General features: G+C 37.8%; 1 protein-coding gene across 1 annotated transcript in view; it reads right to left on the reverse strand.

The window, feature by feature from the left end:
- Positions 1-536: 536 nt before the first annotated feature.
- CERKL (CERK like autophagy regulator) overlaps positions 537-21,923 on the reverse strand; it is a 42,449-nt gene continuing 21,062 nt past the window's right edge. Inside the window, exons 4-13 of the mRNA XM_083353213.1 lie at positions 18,084-18,147; positions 14,938-15,080; positions 10,612-10,686; positions 9,928-10,105; positions 6,973-7,041; positions 6,345-6,370; positions 6,161-6,269; positions 3,662-3,758; positions 1,936-2,108; positions 537-915 (exon numbers count right to left, since the gene is read on the reverse strand). Coding sequence (XP_083209339.1) covers positions 837-915; positions 1,936-2,108; positions 3,662-3,758; positions 6,161-6,269; positions 6,345-6,370; positions 6,973-7,041; positions 9,928-10,105; positions 10,612-10,686; positions 14,938-15,080; positions 18,084-18,147 — 1,013 coding nt within the window. The 3' untranslated portion in view covers positions 537-836. The remainder of the gene's footprint in view (positions 916-1,935; positions 2,109-3,661; positions 3,759-6,160; positions 6,270-6,344; positions 6,371-6,972; positions 7,042-9,927; positions 10,106-10,611; positions 10,687-14,937; positions 15,081-18,083; positions 18,148-21,923) is intronic.

Consider the following 21,923-nt stretch of genomic DNA (forward strand, 5'->3'; position numbering starts at 1 on the left):
GACTGTTCAAATGAATTTTTACTTTGCCTTCAGTACAATGCTTTCCAAACTTTTCCTTCATTACCTCAAACTGCTTATCATAAAGGTGTTTTTTTTGTAACCCAACGTAGGTTAAACCCTTTTAATTTATTTAAGTGTCCCTGTTGTGATTGGGTAATGGGTACATGGGTAATTTCTCAAAGAAAAATACTTTTATCCAATTTGAGCAATTTAGTCTCTGCAGAAACTACCATATGTTACATTCTTGCAAATTGCTAAATTTCCACGAAATACCGTTTGAAAAACCCTGGTGTAGTATGTATGGGGTAGGGTATTTTAAGTCAGATCATTCCTTGTACAGAGAAAAATATCCACTTGGGGGCAGTCAGTGAATTTTTTTCCTCCTTCCATCACTTTAAGACAGCTGTCTGAAAAATGATGGTGCAATTTTAGGGATAAGCAACATCTAGTTCTGTCTAAAAACAATGAAGTTACAGGTGTGAACCTAAAATAACTTTAAAACTGAAAGAGCCGACTTCCCCAAAGTCTACATTATTTCTCTAATGTAGGCAATCTCCCCATATTAATATTCCTGCAAATTTGTCAAAGCTACAGTTGTGTGATTTGCATAAAAAACCCAAAACAGGAATCACAAAATATGCCTTGATCCAACCTGAAGGTGACGGTAACGGCATTTGTCCCAATAAGAAAGTGGGTATTTACCCATGACTGTGAATTGTGTTCTGGGTTGAACCTTGAGATACACTGCATGCTTCTAACTTGAATCATCCAGACTTCCATATCTTTATGCAATTTTTGTCATATAAGTATGATTGGGGTGGAAAGATAGATTATTTCTAAATACAACTGCAGGATTCTTTCAGATTATCCAAAATAACATTTTCTCCATACAGATTAATCAACTGGGGATGTACCCTGAAAATGCAAGAGAAACAGAAATAAATTATGATATTACTGCTTTATCTGAACATGTAGTTTTTGTTCATATGTTTTTGAAAAAATACTGCACAGGTATAGAAAAAAAACAGAAGAAAAATAATTTCCTGTATGGTTCTCTTCATACAAATGGGAGGCCAATTTGGGGAAGTATTTGTGTGTAATTCATTTGTACAACAAATAAGTTGAGGAAGACGGAACTGATGGCGCCAAAGCATGGATGTATTGCCGAGTTGCAGAGAATTTGATAGTTATTTTGTTTGTTTATTAACTTGTAACTCAAATTAACTTCAGTCACACTGACAGGCTTTAAACAGAACACATAATGTCTAACTGGAGAATATACTTACCTTCAGATATATTTCCAATCAGCAAGGATATATACAAATACATAGCACTGATTTAAAAAAAAACCCCTATCAATTGGAAAATAATACTGAGATATTTGTTACCCAACATTAAGCTCTAAATTGACATTTTCAATATGTGTATCTTAAAGTATTGGCATGCCAGTGTGTCTTCCCTAATCTTGTACACTTTGAAACTGGGTATACTGATAACAGACAATAAAATCCACAATGTTATAATTCAAGTCTATACATTACAGTTTGCATTTGGATGTATCTGCTTCAATGCAAATATGACCTATAAATGTCAGGTAGAGATAGGCATGATTCTGTTTTCCCATTACGAGATGCTCTTTGCATCAAATGTAAGATTTGGCTATGGACCAAGAAGAGAAGGAGCCCATCATACAGCAGCAAACTACATTACAGTGAAACTTGAAAGAGACAAGTCACTTAAATACTCCAACTTTCTCATTATGTCTAGATCTGCTTAGGGAAAATATCCTTCTGCAAGAAATTAAAACCAAACACTGGCTCAATGTGAATTTTCTCATTATCCTGTGTGGTGTGGAAATACACCATACAAAGCTTATGCTAAACTGAAAAGAACTACCAACACCTGTAGTTCAAACATGACAAAATGTAATCATACCGGATATGAACTTCTGTTGCCCATTCCACTAAATCTCCATCTATATTCCAGGGATAAGTCTTTTCTTCAGAATCTATACAGTTTAGATTATCTGCAGGGATATGTTTCATTCCGGTCCTTGGACAGACTTTTACTTCTTCAACAATGTAAGTATCAATAAAAGGAAAGCTGAACTAAAATACAAAGCATAAACGCAACAATTGAAAAATCTGGTACCTGCGAGGATTTGTCATGTGTCTGCTTCCATTACTGAGTGGAAAACTAGTGCTAAAAGACAATATATCTATGAGCATTTTAGCATTCTTATAGAAAATGGGAATGGGTTTGAGAGAATGGAATTTGCAAAACAAAGTTTCAGTTTTTAAAAATTATTCTACATTTTGCCACGTGATTTTATTCTTTCTGCTGATTGCCACCCATTCTGTAGGATTGTTAAAATCAAGAAATAAAACGTAAATGGTGTTCTCACTCAAAGGCATCTCAGGAAAACATGTATAGTTCTCCAAAATCCAATTGGATAGTTGACCTTCCTTAATTCATCCTTGGATACCAGGTTTATAGAATTGTGCCATTATAGTAAACTATGCTGAATACCCATAAATTCTAATCTATATTTCCCAAACTGTAAAGCAGTGGTGTCAAACTCGCAATGTCATGTGACATGTCACGACGTTGCACGACTTTTTTTTTCCCCATTGCCAGCCATGGGTTGGGCATGGTTTCATGATGACGCATCCGGCCCGCGGGCTGGCAGTTTGACACCCCTACTGTAAAGGGTTTATCCTTGGTACCTACAAGTACTATGATACATCCCATTGTGAAAATTTGATCAGAATAAATAGACTCAGATTCTTTCCACCTCCCTCTGCTGCAATCCAGATATACTGCTGGGTAGAAATGTTTGCTATCATATTTTGTATCACTTATCTGGAATATGTTTACATGGTTGTGGTAAACCATAATCTCTAAGTCTCTCTGTTTTGGTTCTTCCTATTACTAGCAGCAACTTCAAAAATATGGAAGCTCAAACTATTGTTTTCATCACAATATATCTTATCTACATAAAGCAATCCAATAATCAGAACCCAAGAACAAATCAAGGCATCTGTTTTGGTTTGTTATGACAATGATAAGCTGAAGTACTCTACTTGGTTCAGATATCAACATAAAAAACCATGGAAGGAAATACAATGGTTATCTAGTCACCTCCATTGTCAGGAAGAGCCATACGCTGTAGGACTTGACTAACTCTGGATGTGTGTGTGTAAGTGAAAATAAAGAACTATCTACAAAATGTAACAAGCTTTCTCTTGCCCTAAATATCACAGAGTTTATATTTAAATATAGCATTTGGGATTTTAAAAAAAATCAGTTTAGCAGATTTGTACTGTAGTACCTCCTGTATATAAGAACCATTTATAATAAAACTGCAACAGATGGACAGAAATAGGCTAATCGGCCTTAGTCTGGTGATTTTCAAAATCAGAAAAAGGTAGGCTAATGTATTGTGACAGGAACTTTAATTCTCTTTACAAAAACATTAACATCTTATATTGTGAATTTTCTTCCACCTTAAATCTTTGTCTGATTTTATTATATTATGTTTTAAGACATGTGATTTTCCTCCTCAACCTCTTATTTCTTTCTCTGACTTTTGGGGAATGCAGCTGCTAAGAAAATTTAAGTCAAATAATGCCAGGTTGCAAACGCAAGAGTAACCCTTTACCTGGTTTTTCTCACTAGCGTATCTTTTCAAATGTTTAACAAATTCTTGCCGGGATGTATTCCTTACAGTTATAAGAGCTATGCTTCCATCATCCAATCTAGAAATAACACAGTTAAATTAAACACAAGTTAAATAATGCAATTAGTAAAGGTAAAGGTTCCCCCGCACATGCGTGCTAGTCGTTTCCGACTCTAGGGGCCGGTGCTCATCTCCGTTTCAAAGCCGAAGAGCCAGCGCTTGTCCGAGAACATCTCCGTGGTCATGTGGCCGGCATGACTAGACGCCAAAGGCTGTTACCTTCCCACCGTAGTGGTCCCTATTTTTCTACTTGCATTTTTACGTGCTTTCAAACTGCTAGGTTGGCAGAAGCTGGGACAAGTAACAGGCGCTCAATCTGTTACGCGGCACTCGGGATTCGACCCGCCAAACTGCCGACCTTCTGATCGACAAGCTCAGCGTCCTAACCCACTGAGCCACCGCGTCCCCTAATAATGCAATTAACCATGACTTAATCAGAAGATGATACAGCATAATCAGGAATCTACCTTAATAACCCAAGTATTTCATCTCTTTTTAAAAGTAAAATAATATTCAACGGATGACATTGTCAACCTTAATGTACATAGAAAGTAACTACATAGAATCTTCATGTGGCAATATTTGTAGATGTAGCTTTTCTCTGTACAATCGGCATACTGGAACAATAGCCAGTGACTGATAGGAATTAAGATGCAATTAGAACTGTGCCTTGTCTTAGTTTATTTTAACTTTGTAGAGCCAGTAAAATCCGCCCCCCCCCCCCATTTGTTCAACTGTGTCCAATTCTCAGAGACTGCCTTGCAGTTTCTAGGCAAGATTTTTCAGAATTGGTTTAACGTTGGCTCTTTCCTAGAGCTGAGAGGAGCGGATGGCCCAAATGCACCCAGCTAGCTTTGTGCCTAAGATGAGACTAAAACTTACTACACCAAAGTAGTTCAATGTAAGGATAGTTGTTTTTATTATTAAAAAGAAATATAGTATAATTTCACATTAATTGTATTTTATTTCCCATTCATTTTTTAATTCTGAAAAAAATATGAAAATTTATTTTACAAGAAAATAATTAAAAACCAGCCAAAACGTTTGATAAATTTTCAAAAAAGTCCAGGCAGTTACAAATTACGACTGACATTATCTGTGTGTATACATAAACACACACACACATCCCTAGAATTCAACATTTGAAATGTATTTTATAAATATGTACATATGAATAATGCACATACCATCTGTCAAAAGTAAGAATCATAATGAAATGTGTGAAACTGACTTATTCAGAAGGAACAATAAGCGATGGAAAATTTTGATATTACACATTTTATCAAATTTTGAGCAGTCTTAGATGTCACAAGTTGTCTGCCAGGACTGAACTGAACCCATTCTTTCAGATTTTGCAGCCAAAACAATGCCAGCGAGTGTACACAATGTAGGGAATATTTATTATAATTACTAGTAGTATTATTTGTATATTTTAATGAGGAAATCAAAAAAGATGTGAGGAGTTGCGGATAACTATAAGTGTATATTTTCTTCAAACTGAGAGATGGTAGCATATAAATTTAATAGATAAATTAAATAAAAGTATTTTATTACACAATTAATTAAAATAAATCACCTATTTTTATAATCTTTTACACTTCACCTATTTTTACAATCTTTTTCTGTAACCTCAATTTCATTTGCTGTTATCCTCATCCATAGCATTCAAAAGCTGGTGCAGCTTTTAGCCTGCCCAGTTATGTAACTCTAAATTAAGATCTTACAACTCCAAAGTGGAAACATCAAAAGGCCTCTAACTTTATTTATTTCATTTTTTGTAGGTTTTCATTAATTTTCGTGATTTCGAGCCGTCTTGCCTTATGACTGTGACATTTGGAATTGCTAAAAGCTATACTTAGGGAAGCAGAGAGGACCACAAATTCCCCCTGCCTGCTGATATATTGGTGAATAATAGAATTAAGAAGAGTCACAGGAATCTACTGTTAGCAGCTGAACTAAGTGTGTTTGGGAAACGTCAAAGATCTCCTAGAAATAACAAGGTTGAAATTAAATTCTGATCTTTCATTGTCAGTTTATTCTGCTTTTCCTTATGCATGCAGGTTTTCCCTTTAGCACTTTTATTTAGCTTTCACAATAACTGAATTTAATCAGTGAAAACCAAAGGTCTAGATTTCCCCATTAACAAAGCCCAAAGGAGATTATTACTTGTGACTACCACTTAAGTCAGACTTCTAAGATAATTTAATCACCATAATTATCCAATGATTATTCTAGATGGATGACCGCATCTGCATGAATAAAAACTGATTACAATTCCCAAAGATGCAGAATCAACCAGTTTAATTTTTTTCCATCGTGCTCTCTCAACCCTGAGGTTCTAGGCTGCGTGCAGTCTGAGAAAGCTAAGCTTTTACAAGAAGATGTTAAGGAACTGGTTTAATTCCACAAATCCTTACTGACCTGGTATTAGGTGCCAAACCTCTTGGTGCCGCTGAACAGAGACAAGGGATTGCCATAATGCTCACATTCAGGAAGTGACCCTGGATTCTCTGCCACTCGTCTGTGCTGTCTAAATATAACATACCGTTATTAACTTCAAGTAATCCTAATTATGTTCTATGAGTGATTAAACTTGCAGACTTACCTGGTTTAAGTCTCCCTTTCTTCCTTCTAAAAATAATAATAAGTTAAAAATCACTAAAGGATGAGTAAATAAATAAATAACACACAGCTTGCTTATCATGTTGCGAAAACAAACATCTAACACTGAATAAAAGAAAACAAAAATGTATTTATGAAAGAAAAGCTTTAAATCCTTTATTAATCACATAATTTGAGTATACATTTCATTGTTGAAGTAAACAGATTATTTTTTATTAATATTTTAAGACAAAACATACTAATGGTAAATTACTTACAGCTTAGCAAAATCTAAATGAAACATAATTCTTTAATATTGCCTTCAGGTATATTACATTAGCCCTGTTAGGAAAACATTGAATGCAGAATCCAATCTAACAAACATTAGCAACCTTTAAATCATGGGTGTCAAACTCGTGACGTCACGTGACGTGTCGTGACATATTTCAACTTTTTCCCCATTGCCAGCGATGGGGTGGGCACGATTTGGGTGTGATGCATCCGGCCTGCAGGCCGGAAGTTTGACACCCCTACTTTAAATGATATGAACCCTTCAAAGTTAAATTAACCAGAATTAATATTATGGACAAAATGAAGTTTTGCTTTCATCAACCTCTGAGTAGTTTACTTACCTATCATTTTCTTGTGCATCTTGCTGTAAATGCTTCAATGGAAGGAATGATATTTCACAATCTTCTGGTCTACGGACAGAACAAGATTTAGTTCCATATGAAGAAATATACAAAATGTATGTCAAGGTTTGAATATTGAACAGTACTGTATATTAGAATTTATACTAGAATAACTGCAGGAACAGAAAGTATGAACCCTGTATGAATATAGTATTAGAAGACAGACTAAATCCTTAACAGTGAATGGAAAATGAATGTAAGGCAAGAAGATCTTGAGGTTGCATGGAGTAGACTGAATTATGTCCTACTGAACAGAAATGTGAAAAAGAAGGCTTGATAGAATAAAGAGATGAAAGAGGCTATGGGTAAAAAATTAAGCAAATAAGACAGGCATGTCAAACTGCTGGCCCGCGGGCCGGATGCATCATACTAAAACCACGCCCAGCCCATTGCCAGCAATGGGGGAAAAGTCACAATACGTCGTGCAACGTCACGTGACATTGTTTGACATGCCTGAAATAAGAGAATAACTTCGAGAAGACAATGGAAAAGAATGGAATCAAAGAGAGCAAGGAACAGTTAAAAAATTAAGAGACAGGAAAAATGCAGAACAATTTTAATTATTTGGAATGGAAACATGGGGCTAAACAAGGAGCCCCAGGCAGAGTAAATGTAAAAAAATTATTAAAAATTATTAAATAGAATGAAAATAAAGTAAAGCAGTGGCAAAGGAATATTTTACAGATTTTTACAGGAAGGAGAGGGGGGTTGAAATAAATGCTACATTAGCACTCAAAAAATTGACACAAAGGAAATAATACTGTCAGTACACTAAAAAATTATAAGGCATGAATGTTTTTCATACAACAAGAAAGAGAGAAAGAGTTTGCAAAAAAAAGTATGGGGGGCAGAATTCTGATTGGAAAAGTATTGGAAAAGTGACTGTGAGCAAAATTTGGGAAGTGCAGAGTGCCTTTATGTTATAGATCACGCCAGAGTTTTATGCTTTAGCAAAATCATTGAAAATCATACTGTATGAATGATAAAAAAAGGAAGTTTGCAGGTTTGCTAATTTACAGAAAGTGCACGGTAAACTGAATGTTCTTGAAATATACAATATTTTGGAAGAACAGTATACAATAGAAATAATTAAATCTGTGAGAACGAATGGAATGCTTAGTGAATGACTCAGCAATTTATTTATTTATTTATTTTAATTCCATTTATATCCCGCCCTTCTCCGAAGACTCAGGGCGGCTTACAAGCTTAGCAGTAGCCTTCATTCTATGTATATGCCTGCTTATTAGGGCTTTCACACACACCCCCAAGCGGCATTATTACAAAGTCAGCTTAATTGCCCCCAACAATCTGGGTCCTCATTTTACCTACCTCGGAAGGATGGAAGGCTGAGTCAACCTTGAGCCTGGTGGGACTCAAACCTGCACTAATTGCAGGCAGCTGGTGTTACTTAAGGAGGCATTAGCCCACTGCTCCACCAAGGCTCCAATGAGCAAAGAGCAAGACAAGGATGCAAAATAATCTATTATTTAATGTATTTATGGATAAATGTACAACAAACGCCTGTGCGTTAATGTTAGAGATGTGTTGATCAGGTATATAAAGGTATAAAAATGATACCGAATTGTTAGCTGGGAACATGAATGATTTTCAGGAAACATTAGAGGATTATGTGATGCAATCAGGAGCGATGTATCTAAAAAGGAATGAACTAAAACCAATTTTCTCTTGTAGCGAATAAATACTTGTTAAACGTGGATAAACCGACTTTATATAAAAATGTGTTCTGCCCACTTTGTTGTACAGAAGTGAAAGAAAATAGTCCTGTCAGGACAAAACATTTTTTTAAAAAATCAGCTGAATGTGGTGGTGCAAATGGGCATTTAAAAACTGTATATGGCAAAAGAAAAAAGTCGTTAAATAGGAGTTGGCAATGTCCTTTACAAAGGGGGGAAAGGAGAGGACTGGAAAAGGCAACCATGGTCTGAATGTCGGGGAAGGGAGGGTGGGCTGCAGAGACAGAAAGATATGGACGGTACTGTAAACTACATTTAGTTAGAATTGCTTTTTCTCATCTTAACTCCTGCCTTTTTTTTTTAGCTCACTACTTCTCACTCTGCATAACACCACTTACTGAAAGGGAAAGAGTCTGATGGCCATGGACGGGCAGATGGCTACAGAATGATTCCTTGACGTTAGCCATTAACCTATGGGGCAGAGATCCTCGTAAACACAGAGGTGAATAGCTGACCGGCGAACAACAGACACTCTCCAAGACCCATAGAGAACGTACTGGTGTTTATTCTTTCCAGTCCCTTGAGCGTTCAAGGGGTTGAAAACATAAAAGTGATCCGGCAGTCCAAACCAATAACTCACAGTTAACAGTCAAAATAAAATTACTAACCAAGAAACTAAGTGGATCTGACAGCAGCAGTTTGAGGATTGTTCACCTGCTCTCACACCAGCAGTGCCATTAATTGAACGGCCTCTGGTCCCTTCTTTCCCTCCAAGTCAGCCTTTCCAGCATGAGGAATCATCCCTCTTCCCTCTGCCTGGCGATGGACTGAGTCCCAGCCAGGAAGCACAGAAGGGTGGGGGAGTTTGTTTATGGAGGCCTGATCACCCAGCAGGTGCTTTCTCTGTAGGCTTCTCTTTGTCATCCTCTGGCATCTGCCAACTCCCTCAACCTTCTTCTTCTCCAACACTCCTCCCCCCCCTCCCCGCTTTCTTCAGCCTTACGCTTAGTAGACACTGAATCTGCCGGCACTCGTGCTATGGTTTTCTCACAAGAAGGCTGCTGTTTTCTCTTCACCACCACGTAAAACTGTTATTATACATTTTTCTAATTCGCTAAAACTAGAATCCATGTCATCTAACTTGTACCACATAATTGCTTATTCCTAGATTAAGGCAACAATGGTTTCAAATTCATCTTACTTGAGGCTTGCTAGGGTCTTGATTACAGCAAAGTCTTTACGCTGATTGGGTGGAATCCAGCGATGCTTTTCAGCCAAAGCTAGAGTCCTTGATCCAAAGCCAAACATAGAAGAGAATCCAAAGCGAAGTAGCTTGATAGGGCTACTGAAGGTGCACATATCCACTGACTTTAGATGCCCTAAAATTGTAGCATTAATGTAAACGCACGTATACATATGTGTGTGTACATTTTATAAGGGAACTCATTTCCTACTTCTACTCCAGGGGCTGGAGGATCAAAAACCTAGAACATAATTTGTACAAGACACACAGTGATTTTCTGTGTTTGTATAAATCAAGAGGAGTGTACCGCATGATCCCCCAAGGCACTACCACAGCACATATGGCACTTAAATGGGACACATGCACTGTCAATGAAAACAGCACCCAATACAACTGTCACATTGCAATTAAAAGCAGCTATATAAATAAAAATAAACAAAAGCAGGGGACAGAGCATTCCAGAAAGCACGTTCCATCCCATAGAAGATCTTAATCATAATTTTGACAAATCTTGGGTATATTCCTTTTTATTCCATGTATAAAAAGCAAGGCCACTGGATATTTATTATTCTATTCCTTTCTAAAATCTCAGATACCCAATATTATATGCAATACTTACCCAATATTATATGCCATACTTACCCAATATTATATGCAAGGTTGCTGTTTGTGTGTGTTGGATCCCATTCAGAGTATGTGCCAAAATATTGGTTGAACCTGTAAATATTAAAGAGAGAATAACAAAAATAAATAAATAAAGCAAAGTGAAACTTCTTTGTAGGAGAATTGATAAATTCTCTAAATCAGCATGAATTGTTAAGCAAAATTTACAAAGGTAGAAAGATTCCCCGAATTAGAGTAAAGAAAGATTAAAGAAATATTTAATAAACTATGGCTTGCTTCTGTATCTAAACATGCCTTTTTATCAATGGCAGTTGTGAACTCAACAATCTGATTGTTTATTAACCATATCTTTTCTCAATCTTGACCATTTAATTCAAGTGAGGATCCAACTATTTAAAGCGTAACATTGAACTCATTCTTCATTTATATTTATATTTTGCAGATGCCACTATTAAAAACTGTTATTCCATTTTTGCACTAACAAAACCAATGAAATGCTGATTTTTAAATAACTACTTGGTAGGATTTGTTTTTCTGTTCCAAGATTCTAGCCTTGGGATCTTTAAAACAAGCCAAGTTCTGATTGTTTTGGGTAGAGAACAAGAATGAACTAAGTATAAAGAACCAAAAAAGTTATATGACACTAAACAGAGCAATGATTTTGCAAATATGAGTACTTAATAAAGTCAGGATAATTGTACTGAAGGAGTTCCAATTTGAGTATTGAATTTAGTAAACTATGTTGTTAAGACCCCAGAAATCATAATTTAAGCAGTTTGGGCCTATTTATTGGTTTGACCTATTGCTCTAAGTGAGCCAGCTATTGTTCATCAATTAAGTAAATAACACTTTACTGTGATGCGTGAAAAAAATATTTGTACTTCTGATTCAAACCCTAACTAATAATTTCATATACTTTTCTTCTCTAAGCAAAGATTGAGAATTATATGTTACTAGATATCCCTTGCCCTATTGAGTTAACTTTTCAGAGATATTGCCTAACCTAACAGATCATTGCCCAAAATGATCACAGGTGGGCAAAAAAGCAATGGGCACTGAGGAACAGTGTGCTGAGGGTGTGCAAGAGGTGCCATAGGATAGGGTGCACAGGGCCAACACAGGTCAAGAAAGGGGGGAAGGTTGCAGGGGTGTGTGAGAGGGGCCATCCAGGTTAAGGGGGGTGCATGGGAGGGCATAGTTGGGGGGAGCATGCAGAGAGGTGGAATGGACTGAGAAGGATGCTTGGGATCCCTCCCTCCCTCCCTCCCTGTTTTCCTATTCCTCTCCTTTCTTTCCAAACAGGCAGGTAGGTGGCTGCTGGTGGTAGGGGGAGAAAGCGAGGGATGGTTGAAAAATTCAAAATGAGCATCACAAGATTGCAGCAACAGCCCAGCAGCACTAAAGCAGCCACAATTTCTCCAAATTTCATTCCCTTGGGAATCATGGATGCATTCTGTAAGTTAGCCCATTTGAACTCTCCCTATTAAAATTTAGAAGGTAGGTCATATAAAAAAAATCTCCCTCAAAATTCTAATTTTACGGTTCAACTCAGTTTTAGTCATTTTGCAAAAATATATGAAACAAACATTTTTCCCTTATGATACAATATTTCACTCAGTTCTTCCCTTATGATACACTATTTCACCCAGTTAAGCGTTACAGAAACAAGAGTTTTAGAAGTACATCAGTTTTATTTATCATTATAATTGCTATTTTGTTGATTAACTTTTATTTGGCACTGAAAAGATATTAGCATATAATAAATATTGATCAAATCTTTACAGTTGCAAGTTTTTATACTTACAATATTTGACACATAAATGAAAATAAAGGCTACTTACTCCTTGGGAGAATTAAAATTTTATTTCCCTAGTGATAGCTCTGGGTAGCAATATTAAGAACAACTTATTAATAGCTATCACAGAAATGTTTAATCTGTGGCATTTTTCTCACACCGTGTTCCAAACATATATTCTAAAGAGTGAGACAATGTACAATCTTTTCTGTTTAATGCTAATATTAACTTACTAACCAATTTTCACTCCCAAGAATACCAAACAGCAAGAGTAAAGACAAAAGTATCTATAGTTTAGGTAAAGCGTGACTGATAAGGTACCAGACAAAAAAATTGTGAAGGGAAATGTCCTTGGAAGTATACGCAATCCTGCAGAACAATTAACTTAATTAACCAGACATCATGAATATTCATAAGTCTGTTAATGTGTCCCACATCCAAATAGATAAATGTGATGTAATGACTTCCTAGTCATGCATATCTAAGAGTCTCATGAAAACTGCACCAACGCTATGATGCTTTCTTTACCCAAGCCATAATGGAAGCTAAATCTCACAACAATATTTTACTCTCCACAAATTAATTGGAAGCAGAAATACGTTGCAAACGAGTGGTTTAAAGCTGAAAGGTTATAGTCAATATATAAATTTCTTTTGTTTTATGCCAATTACATTTTTTCCCTTGTCTTCCTAATTTCCTTCACTCCTTATTCAATCTATTGAATTCCTTAGCTGTCATTCACATTCATATTTTATGTGAATAAAAGCTAAGGAACTAAGTACAGACAAACACTATTCTAAAAGGGCAGGAAGACAATTGTAGCCATCCTTCATCTGATCTCTTTTATTTTGTCTGTAGAATAAATTTATTTGATATACTGTAGATCTCAACTCATACAGACAGGTTTGCCCAAGTAAGTAGGATGTATGTCAGGATATACATATGGGAAACAACAATTTAGCATACACTCCCTATTAAAATTTAGGAAATGGGTCATATAAACACCTCCCTCAAAATTCTATTTTTACAGTTAAATTTATATTTAGTCATTTATGTTTTCCAAAAATATATGAAACAAAGATTCTAATACCAACAATTTTCAATAGGGAAAAAACTACTTTATAGTCTTTGGCTTATAGGCTACTATAGTCTACCTTGAATCGCGAGTGCCGCAGAACAGAGTGAGCGCCTGTTACTTGTCCCAGCTTCTGCCAACCTAGCAGTTCAAAAGCACGTAAAAAATGCAAGTAGAAAAATAGGGACCACTACGGTGGGAAGGTAACAGCGTTCCGTGCGCCTTTGGCATCTAGTCATGCCGGCCACATGACCACGGAGACGTCCTCGGACAAGCGCTGGCTCTTCGGCTTTGAAACGGAGATGAGCACCGGCCCCTAGAGTTGGAAACGACTAGCACGCATGTGCGGGGGAACCTTTACCTTTACTTAAAAATTAATAGATGTATTATGCTCAACAATTTTTTAAAATTTTACTTCCTTCTTGCCTGACAAAAGTGAGCTTTTATTTGTGTCACATATCTATAACGACACAAAATTTCTCACTCACTCCTGATACACCTCTACTTAAAATACCAGTAACTAAAAAACATTAAAAGACAGAGAGTAAAATGCTGGAAAAGTGCCATCTCATTCTGTTTAGACCAATTTTCTACCAGCTACAAACAGGGTGTTTAATCAGTTACTTTCTTTCTTATAATTTACATAATATCATGTTTCTCACCTACCGACCCCTTTACTCCTACTCCGAAAATACCTTTATTTGTCAATTGGAAATGCACAAAACAGAAAGGCATGTATCATCCCTCAGGAGCACTGACTTCTTTTCTCCTTGGGTATCATATAAGGAAAAGGGAGAAAGAATGGCAATCTTCTCTTTGGGTTAAAATTTTACTTTTGAACTGATGAAGTAGCACATAGAAGGTTGCTTCTAAATCACTATTATAGGTGATGAGCAATATGAATTATCTGACGCCTATTAATAGATTAAACTGTAGAGCAGGGGTGTCAAACTGCCAGCCCGCAGGCCAGACGCGTTGCGACAAAACCGCGCCCACCCCATTGCCGGCAATGGGGAAAAAGCTCCGATACGTCGTGTGACGTCATGTGACATCGCGAGTTTGACATGTCTGCTGTAGAGAGACCTTCTCACAGTTGCACATGGATCTCTCCACGATTAACCAAGGTGGTTCAGGTGTGCTTTTTTTTCCAGAATTGTTCATAAAATGAAACAGAGACCGGTACGTTTACTGCACTCTACTTCTATAAATGGTTCTTACGTTAAGGGCAAGGACTGATTTTATAAGAACCATACTTAAATGTGCAAGAATGACAAAGAAAATAATTCCCATAGCTAAAGACGACTGAATTAACAAGCCAAGCCATGTATCATGGGTTCATCTGAAGCAAAGGATAAGAAAATAACAGCAGAACAATATGCATTTTTCAAAAATCATAATACTGTACCTGTTTTCAAATCTAGTAGAGATTCTTATTCATGCAACCTTTTTCATATTAATAACTATGCACTCTTACCTGCTGGTATTATCCCAAGTGGAAGTTGTGATTTGACTGGTACAAGTGCATTGTCACAGTTCTTTCCAGCATCCATCTGGGCTCTAACCAAAAGGCCATGAGCAATCTCACTGACAGTGCCGTCTCCACCAACACAAACCACCCTACAAAATAATGAATTGTAAAATGGCACATGTAAGACAATTTAGAGTCAAGCATTAGATATTACTACACATTTATTATCTTTTCCAGATAGCTTATTAACCAAGTTTAATTTTTATCTCTACAAACTAAATAACTTCCACCTTGACTTTTTTTTAATTAGTGAAATCTGATAAGAATGGTCACCAGATATACATTTTTTTAAAGAAAAAAAATCACCCAACTTCCTCCTTTGCAATCCTTTTTTCCCAGTTTTCTCTACCAACAGTCTGCATTGCATCCTAATAATGAATTATATAAAATACCATTCTCATTATAATTAAAAAGCCATCCCATTTGTAACAGTAATTAATTTTTCAAAAACTCATTAAGTATTTGTAAAAAGGCATGAATTCTATCAGACGAAATGCCTTAGACCACGTGTGTCAAACTCGATTGTGTCATGTGACATATCGTGATGTATCACATTTTTTACCTTTGCGGAGCCAGGGTGTGGCCTGCACAAGACGCATCCGGCCCACGGGCTGCCAGTTTGACATCCCTGCCTTAGACAACATATCAAATAAGAGTCAAGATTTATTTAGTAAGATACTTTTCTGAGCCCTTTTATTTCTGGAATGTTTTCCCTTTTAATAATTTGCCAAAAAGGCATGCAAACTGTATGGCATACTACTGAAAACATTTGCAGATCTAAGAGGATAGTGTAAATGAGAAGGAGTCAGATTCTGTTAGCCTTTTATTTCTGCAGACACTTTTGCATTTTTTGTGAACATAAGCTCTAATACAGGGGTTCCCAACCCCCAGGCTGCGATCCACTATTGGGCCATGGCCTATTTGGAATTGGGCGAAATGAGTGGCTGGCTGGAGCGCACATGTGCACAACTTGCATGAGCGGTGGGCCAATGGGCATTCACATGCATGCATGCCGGCCCACCACTCATGCCAGCCCACCATTCACACAAGGGCTGCGTGCATGTGCACCAACCCACCACTCACATAGCCCAGTTCCCTTCCCCTCCCCAGCCAGACCGTCAAGACCGTAAGGTTGGGGAACAACTGTTCTAATACGTTTGTTTGATGGAGTTTGTCATTCTTCTGATGAGAATATTTGATGTAATTCTTTTTGCGTACTAGAACTTCTGTATCAAAAATTGGTTTCTAACCAATTCTGACTTATAATAGTGACTATCTGGGGACATTCATGTGAGCCCATTTTTATTATTGCATGAGTTTTTAGCATTACATTTTATGACTGTAAACTACTTTGGAAGAACTTTAGCCCTTAAAAGCCAAGTTAAGGCCTGCACCATAGTGGTTAAGGCAGCAAAGCACCAGTGCTTCTCCAAGTTTACCATGCTGGCAGAATGTCATCTAGTGGCTCTGTTTAAGGTGGGCGTCACTATATTGGAGAAGGATGACTAAGATGACCCAACTACCTAGTAGCTCTGATGCTGGTCCTGCTTTTTCCCTCACGGTGCAGAGAAATAGCTTAAGGGTCTCCCAAATTCATAGCTCTTACCCGATTACTGGATAGAGTCCATTACCAGCTTCAACTGGTACATCAATTGCAGTCTTTGTTAGAGGAGGGTAAGGCCCTAACAACAAGACCCTCATTATTTCAAGACTGCATTACTTGGGGCAGCTTCTGAAGACTACCAATATAGGTAGTCCTTGACTTACGATCAGTTGCTTAGCAACCATTCCAACAGACCTCCTAAAAGGTACTTGCAGCCCAGTTCCAAAGTTCGGATGGCTGACTGTTTTTGATGAAGCCCTATAGAGGTTGAATCCACCTTGTCTATGAAAAGTCTATTTTGAATTAATATTTTCTGTCTTTGTTATTAGCCCCAGAAGGCATGCTCTGAGGCTCCAGCCCTAGGAATGTCAGAAGGATGATAGGCCAAAGGAAGCCAAATCCATGGGAGCCCTTCCCTCTCCTGAATCTATGGAACACCCTATCTGGTCCCCATATTTTCAAGTATCAGGAAAGCTATTAAGGTTGGCTTTTCCTTCAAGCCTTTAGGATAAGAGATGTCTGTCTTGTAGGTTCTTTTAAATTACAGTTTTATTACACTAAGCCAGGCATGTCAAACTCAAGGCCTGCAGGCCAGATCTGGCCCGTGATGTGTTTAGATCTGGCCCACAGGGCCGCCCTGGACCTTGCAAGGGGCTGGCCCCTGCTGCCTCAGCCCCGGCCCACCCCAGCCTGGCTGGGCGCTCCCCCTGGGCACACGCATAGGAGGCAGCAAGTGCGCAAGGGCTGGCAGTGCCCAGCAGCAGCTGCAGCTCATTGGCCCCTCAGCTGCTCAATGGCCGGCAGCAATGGCCAGCTGGATGTGAGCTCTGGGCATCCAATAAGCCATGCTCAGCCCTGTCCCACCTGCACTGCGCTCGTGCACCTTGGGATCCCGCAGCCAGGCCACCCCGCCCCGCCCCCTGCCTCACCCGCGCAGCAGCAGCACCGGCAGCAGCAGTAGTCCTCCACTCTCTTCCAGCTTGGGAAACTTGTGAGCTCAGAAGGGAAGCCACTGTCACCCCGCCATCGGGTGAAGCAGCTACCTCAAAGCGGCACTGTAAGCCTCACCCCTCCACTGCCCTCCAAGAGCAACCTGGCTAAAAAGAGTGAGCACAACAGCAGCAGCCTTGAGGAGGTAAGCGTGGCCAAGCACTCCCCCCCACACCCCAGGGAAGCGGGGCTGGGCTGGCTGCACCTACCCAGCCACGCCTACCTAGTCATGGCAACCTAGCCACACCCATCTGGCCCTTTGAGGGCAACCATAATGCTGATGTGGCCCGCAATGAAATTGAGTTTGACACCCCTGCACTATACTAAATTGTTCTATGGTAGTATAATTTTATGTGAGCTACACAGAGTCTGTGTAATTTGGACAGGATAAGCACACATTTCACAAATTGCAAAAAAAAAAAGGCTGGTGCTCAGTTGCCTTTTCCCCAAACTAACAGCACTCTTACAATAAGAGGAAAAAATAAATAAAAATTCTTACCCATGGAAAGAATTTAAGTCCCATTCCTTGAGCAGTGTAAGAGCGTGACCTTCATATTCAGTAACTACGGTATGTAAAAAGAAAGGCCCCATTATAATTCATTGTAAGACTAAAACAATTAATGCCCATTTCAGGTGTATTGAACTTCTTAAAGGTAGACAATTCTTAGAGGGTCCAATCTGGATCGGTCACTGGGACCAGAGCTTTCGTCTTCCGAGCTTTCAGACTCATCCCCTGGGAACTTCTCTGTGTGCTCTGGGATATTCAGGATCTCCAGTCCTTTCGCCGCGGCCTCAAAACACTCCTTTTCCACCTGGCTGACCTAGACTGACAGGGATTTTAATTATGTTTACAATTCTAACCCTATTCTTTAATTTATTTTAATTTATTTCAAATTTTTAATTTACTGTACAGAGACCTTTAAGTTTTGTTGTTGTTAGCCGCCCTGAGTCCCTCGGGAGATAGGGCGGGATATAAATCCCATTAATAAATAAATAAATAAATATTCTACGTGTGATACTTATATGGTGGCTGTGTAGCTTTTTAGATTGGTGTGTTGATGGCTGGCTACTAAACACCCCAATCTACATCTAAAAAGCTACACACAACAGCCACCGTATAAATACACCACACACAGAACAGCCCAGAGCACACAGAGAAGTTCCCTGAGGATGGCCTCTAGCGTGAGTCTGAAAGTTGGGAAGACGAAACCTTTGGTCCCGGTGACCGACCCAGATTGGATCCCGCAACGTTATCCCGGGACATGTATTTTCACCCTCAATTCTTAGAATCACTTTCCAGAGACTTGTTGGGCACTCACTGAATTCCCTCTTCCACCACCCGTTAGGAAAAAAAAGTCTCCAAGCTCCAATCAAGTTTTCCTAACTTTGAAATACTGCTTGCTTCTCCATGCCCACAGACTTGAACAAACCGTCATCAGATGCTCTGCTGGAGGCAGTGCTACGTGCCCAGGAAGGGAAAGTGTTCTGCAAAAGAATAGCCTTTTGAGCATTATCGGTTACAACATATCCTCAGCAATATCTGCCTGGTGGTTTCTTTCTTATATAAGGCATTTGTAAGGATGGGATATTTTAATCATTTTGGAGTATTTTAAATATTCAGAGTTTAAAATATTGCCCAAACAATCAAAACCACCTATTTCAAATGAAAGCAGCTGTTTTGAATTTGAAACAATGGTTTCAAATGCAAAATGGGTCATTCAAAACATTTTGCACACCATTATTGATAAGTTGATTCACAGCACATTGCAAGAGTTTCTAAAACTTAACGATTTAACTAATCAGGTACGATATGATTTCTTCCAACTACAAAATGGTTTCTTTTATTAGAATTTTGCTGGTGAAATGTTGAAAATTTGAATTGACAAACTTTCTGAGATTTTGTATGATAGAGTAATGAGCTCAACTTAACTCTTGTAATATATTAGAAAACATATTTCTAGATTAAAAGAATCCTGAGACACTATAAGCTTCCATGATAAATACAACCTTTTGCATCTGCCTCTTGTTTGTGGACTTTGTTCTTTTATAACAAGAGAAAACAGATTTTATTTCTAACAGAAATAGTTCTACTACATATAATCCCTTTATCTTAATTATTATTATATAAAATTAAATCTTGGCCTCAATTTGAACAAATAAATGGAAATGGAAAAAGCAAAGAAGAAAGAAGAAAGCTGGGAACCTAGTAACAAAATAATATAACATAAGAAGCTGATGGATCACATAGACATCAGAATTTGTGGCCCCAGAGGAAATGAATATTTAAATGTATATTGCTGATGTTGGTTGCTATTATATGCAGTACAATAAACACCAGGAAATAAAGAATTAAGTGGCATAATGCAGATGTTATAACCACATGTACAATTTTCTAGGCCAGCCCAGCTGTAGCCACTCATCAAAGATTTCTGGTGACTGATAAGGCAATTCCAGATGGATTTTTTGTGTAACAATGTACATTACTATATCCAAGATTGCATTAATATTTCATGCTTAGCTGTCTTTGGTGTAGTGTGTTCCATCATTTCCAGTGCTTTTGTAGATGTTTAAATTCACTGGATAAATGAAGCATCATTGTAAAATTCCAACATCAATATGCTTTAATATTTTTAGTTGTTATAGTTTAATCAATGTAATAAATTAATATGATTTATTTTTACAGCTCACCTAATTCATTACAGTAAGTAAAATGTTTTAAGGGTGAGTAAACAAATTACTGTATCAAATAATATCATTTAAAATTAGCACTGCATGTGTCATACGATATCCAAACCTTAAAGGCCAGAGTAATACTGTGCAAAGCCCAGAAGCAGCACTTTAACACGATCATTCTCTGTACATACTTCAAAGCTGAGCAGATGAGTCGATAGAACGTTCAAATAACAACAGTGATTTTATGTATCACTGGGATACATAAACACTGGGAAGATATATTTATAACTCAGCCGTAAGCTTCCCATTACCTGTATGTGTGCACCTATAAGTGTTGATTCCTGGCAATTGCCTTGACTAGTCCCCGTAGTGTTCTTGACAAGATTTTTCCCATAGCTTGTTTCCTGGAGCCGAGAGAGAGGGATTGGCCCAAGGTCACCAATCCATTTTAGCCTAGTGCCTTAACTATCACATCAAACTGGCTTAGTTGCCTAGAGGACAGAACTTAATGGATACAACAGACTGAATGATACATTCCAATCTATTGACTACTGAATAATTAATATAAGAAAGTCATACATCCTTTTCTCCTGCTGAATCAAAGAGAACAAACAGAAAGCAATACAAAGCAAAGAGTTGACTGCAATGAGGTAGAGTGTGCTGGAACATGATGCTTTGCTGAACTTTAAAACAAGCCCATTTCCTGCATATGAAGCAGGAAATATTGTTAATTTTAATTATGACTCATCCTAGGGGAAACTCCAGGAAGTAAAAATAATCAAGTCTGCCAAAACTAAACTGCCTGGACTACAAAGCTTCAGAATTGAGTTATTTCTATGGCAGCATGCTTTACAAGGCTCTAAACAACAAACATTTATTATAATCTAGTTAACCTAACCCTAAAACTACAAAAAAATAATTATAGTCTAGTTAACTTATTTTTAGTGTACCATGAACTCAAATATGTGAAAAACTATTATTTTAAATTGATATGTTTAAATAGCTCATTGTTTATTATTTGGAAGAATATATTCCTGTGTGATTGTCACTTTAAGATGATCAAATTATACTGTTGCAAAAATAACTACCTTCAATAAACCCGACATCCTTGCAATTTGTTGAATTCTCTCCTGCAGGAGGGGTGCTAGCCAAAAAACCCAGCAGTACTCCTTGAATTATTATTACATATTGCAGGCTTTTAATGTATGGCGTATGTTTAATGTGAACATCTCAGTCTAAAAAGTTTGATTCACTTCTACTTTAAAACTGCTAATAATTTGCCACAATAGATTAAAACCAGCTGCAACGTGAGGCATACCGATTTTGAACCAAGGTACCTCAAAGGGGCTAACTTACAGAATATGTCCAAAACCCAGGACCCAGGACTCCCAAGGGAATAAAATTTGGGGAAGTTGAGGCTGCTTCAGTGGTGCTCTCGCTCCCTCTGCTGCTTTGCCCACCCGTGGTCACTCTGTTTCTCTATTTAGGTAAGGAGATATCTCTGGTGACCCAAAGGAGTGTGAGTCATCTAATATTCAATAAATATTTAACACTTTTAAATAATCAGGGAAAGCCAACATTGTATTTCCCAAATTAAAATATTTAAAAACAGGCAAAGGGGACTTGCACAGAACACCGGTCCCATCTCTGATAAACAATTGTGCTC

The sequence above is a fragment of the Vipera ursinii genome (assembly GCF_947247035.1).
Source record: "Vipera ursinii genome assembly, chromosome: 1".
In the NCBI taxonomy this organism is placed as follows: Eukaryota; Metazoa; Chordata; class Lepidosauria; order Squamata; family Viperidae; genus Vipera; species Vipera ursinii.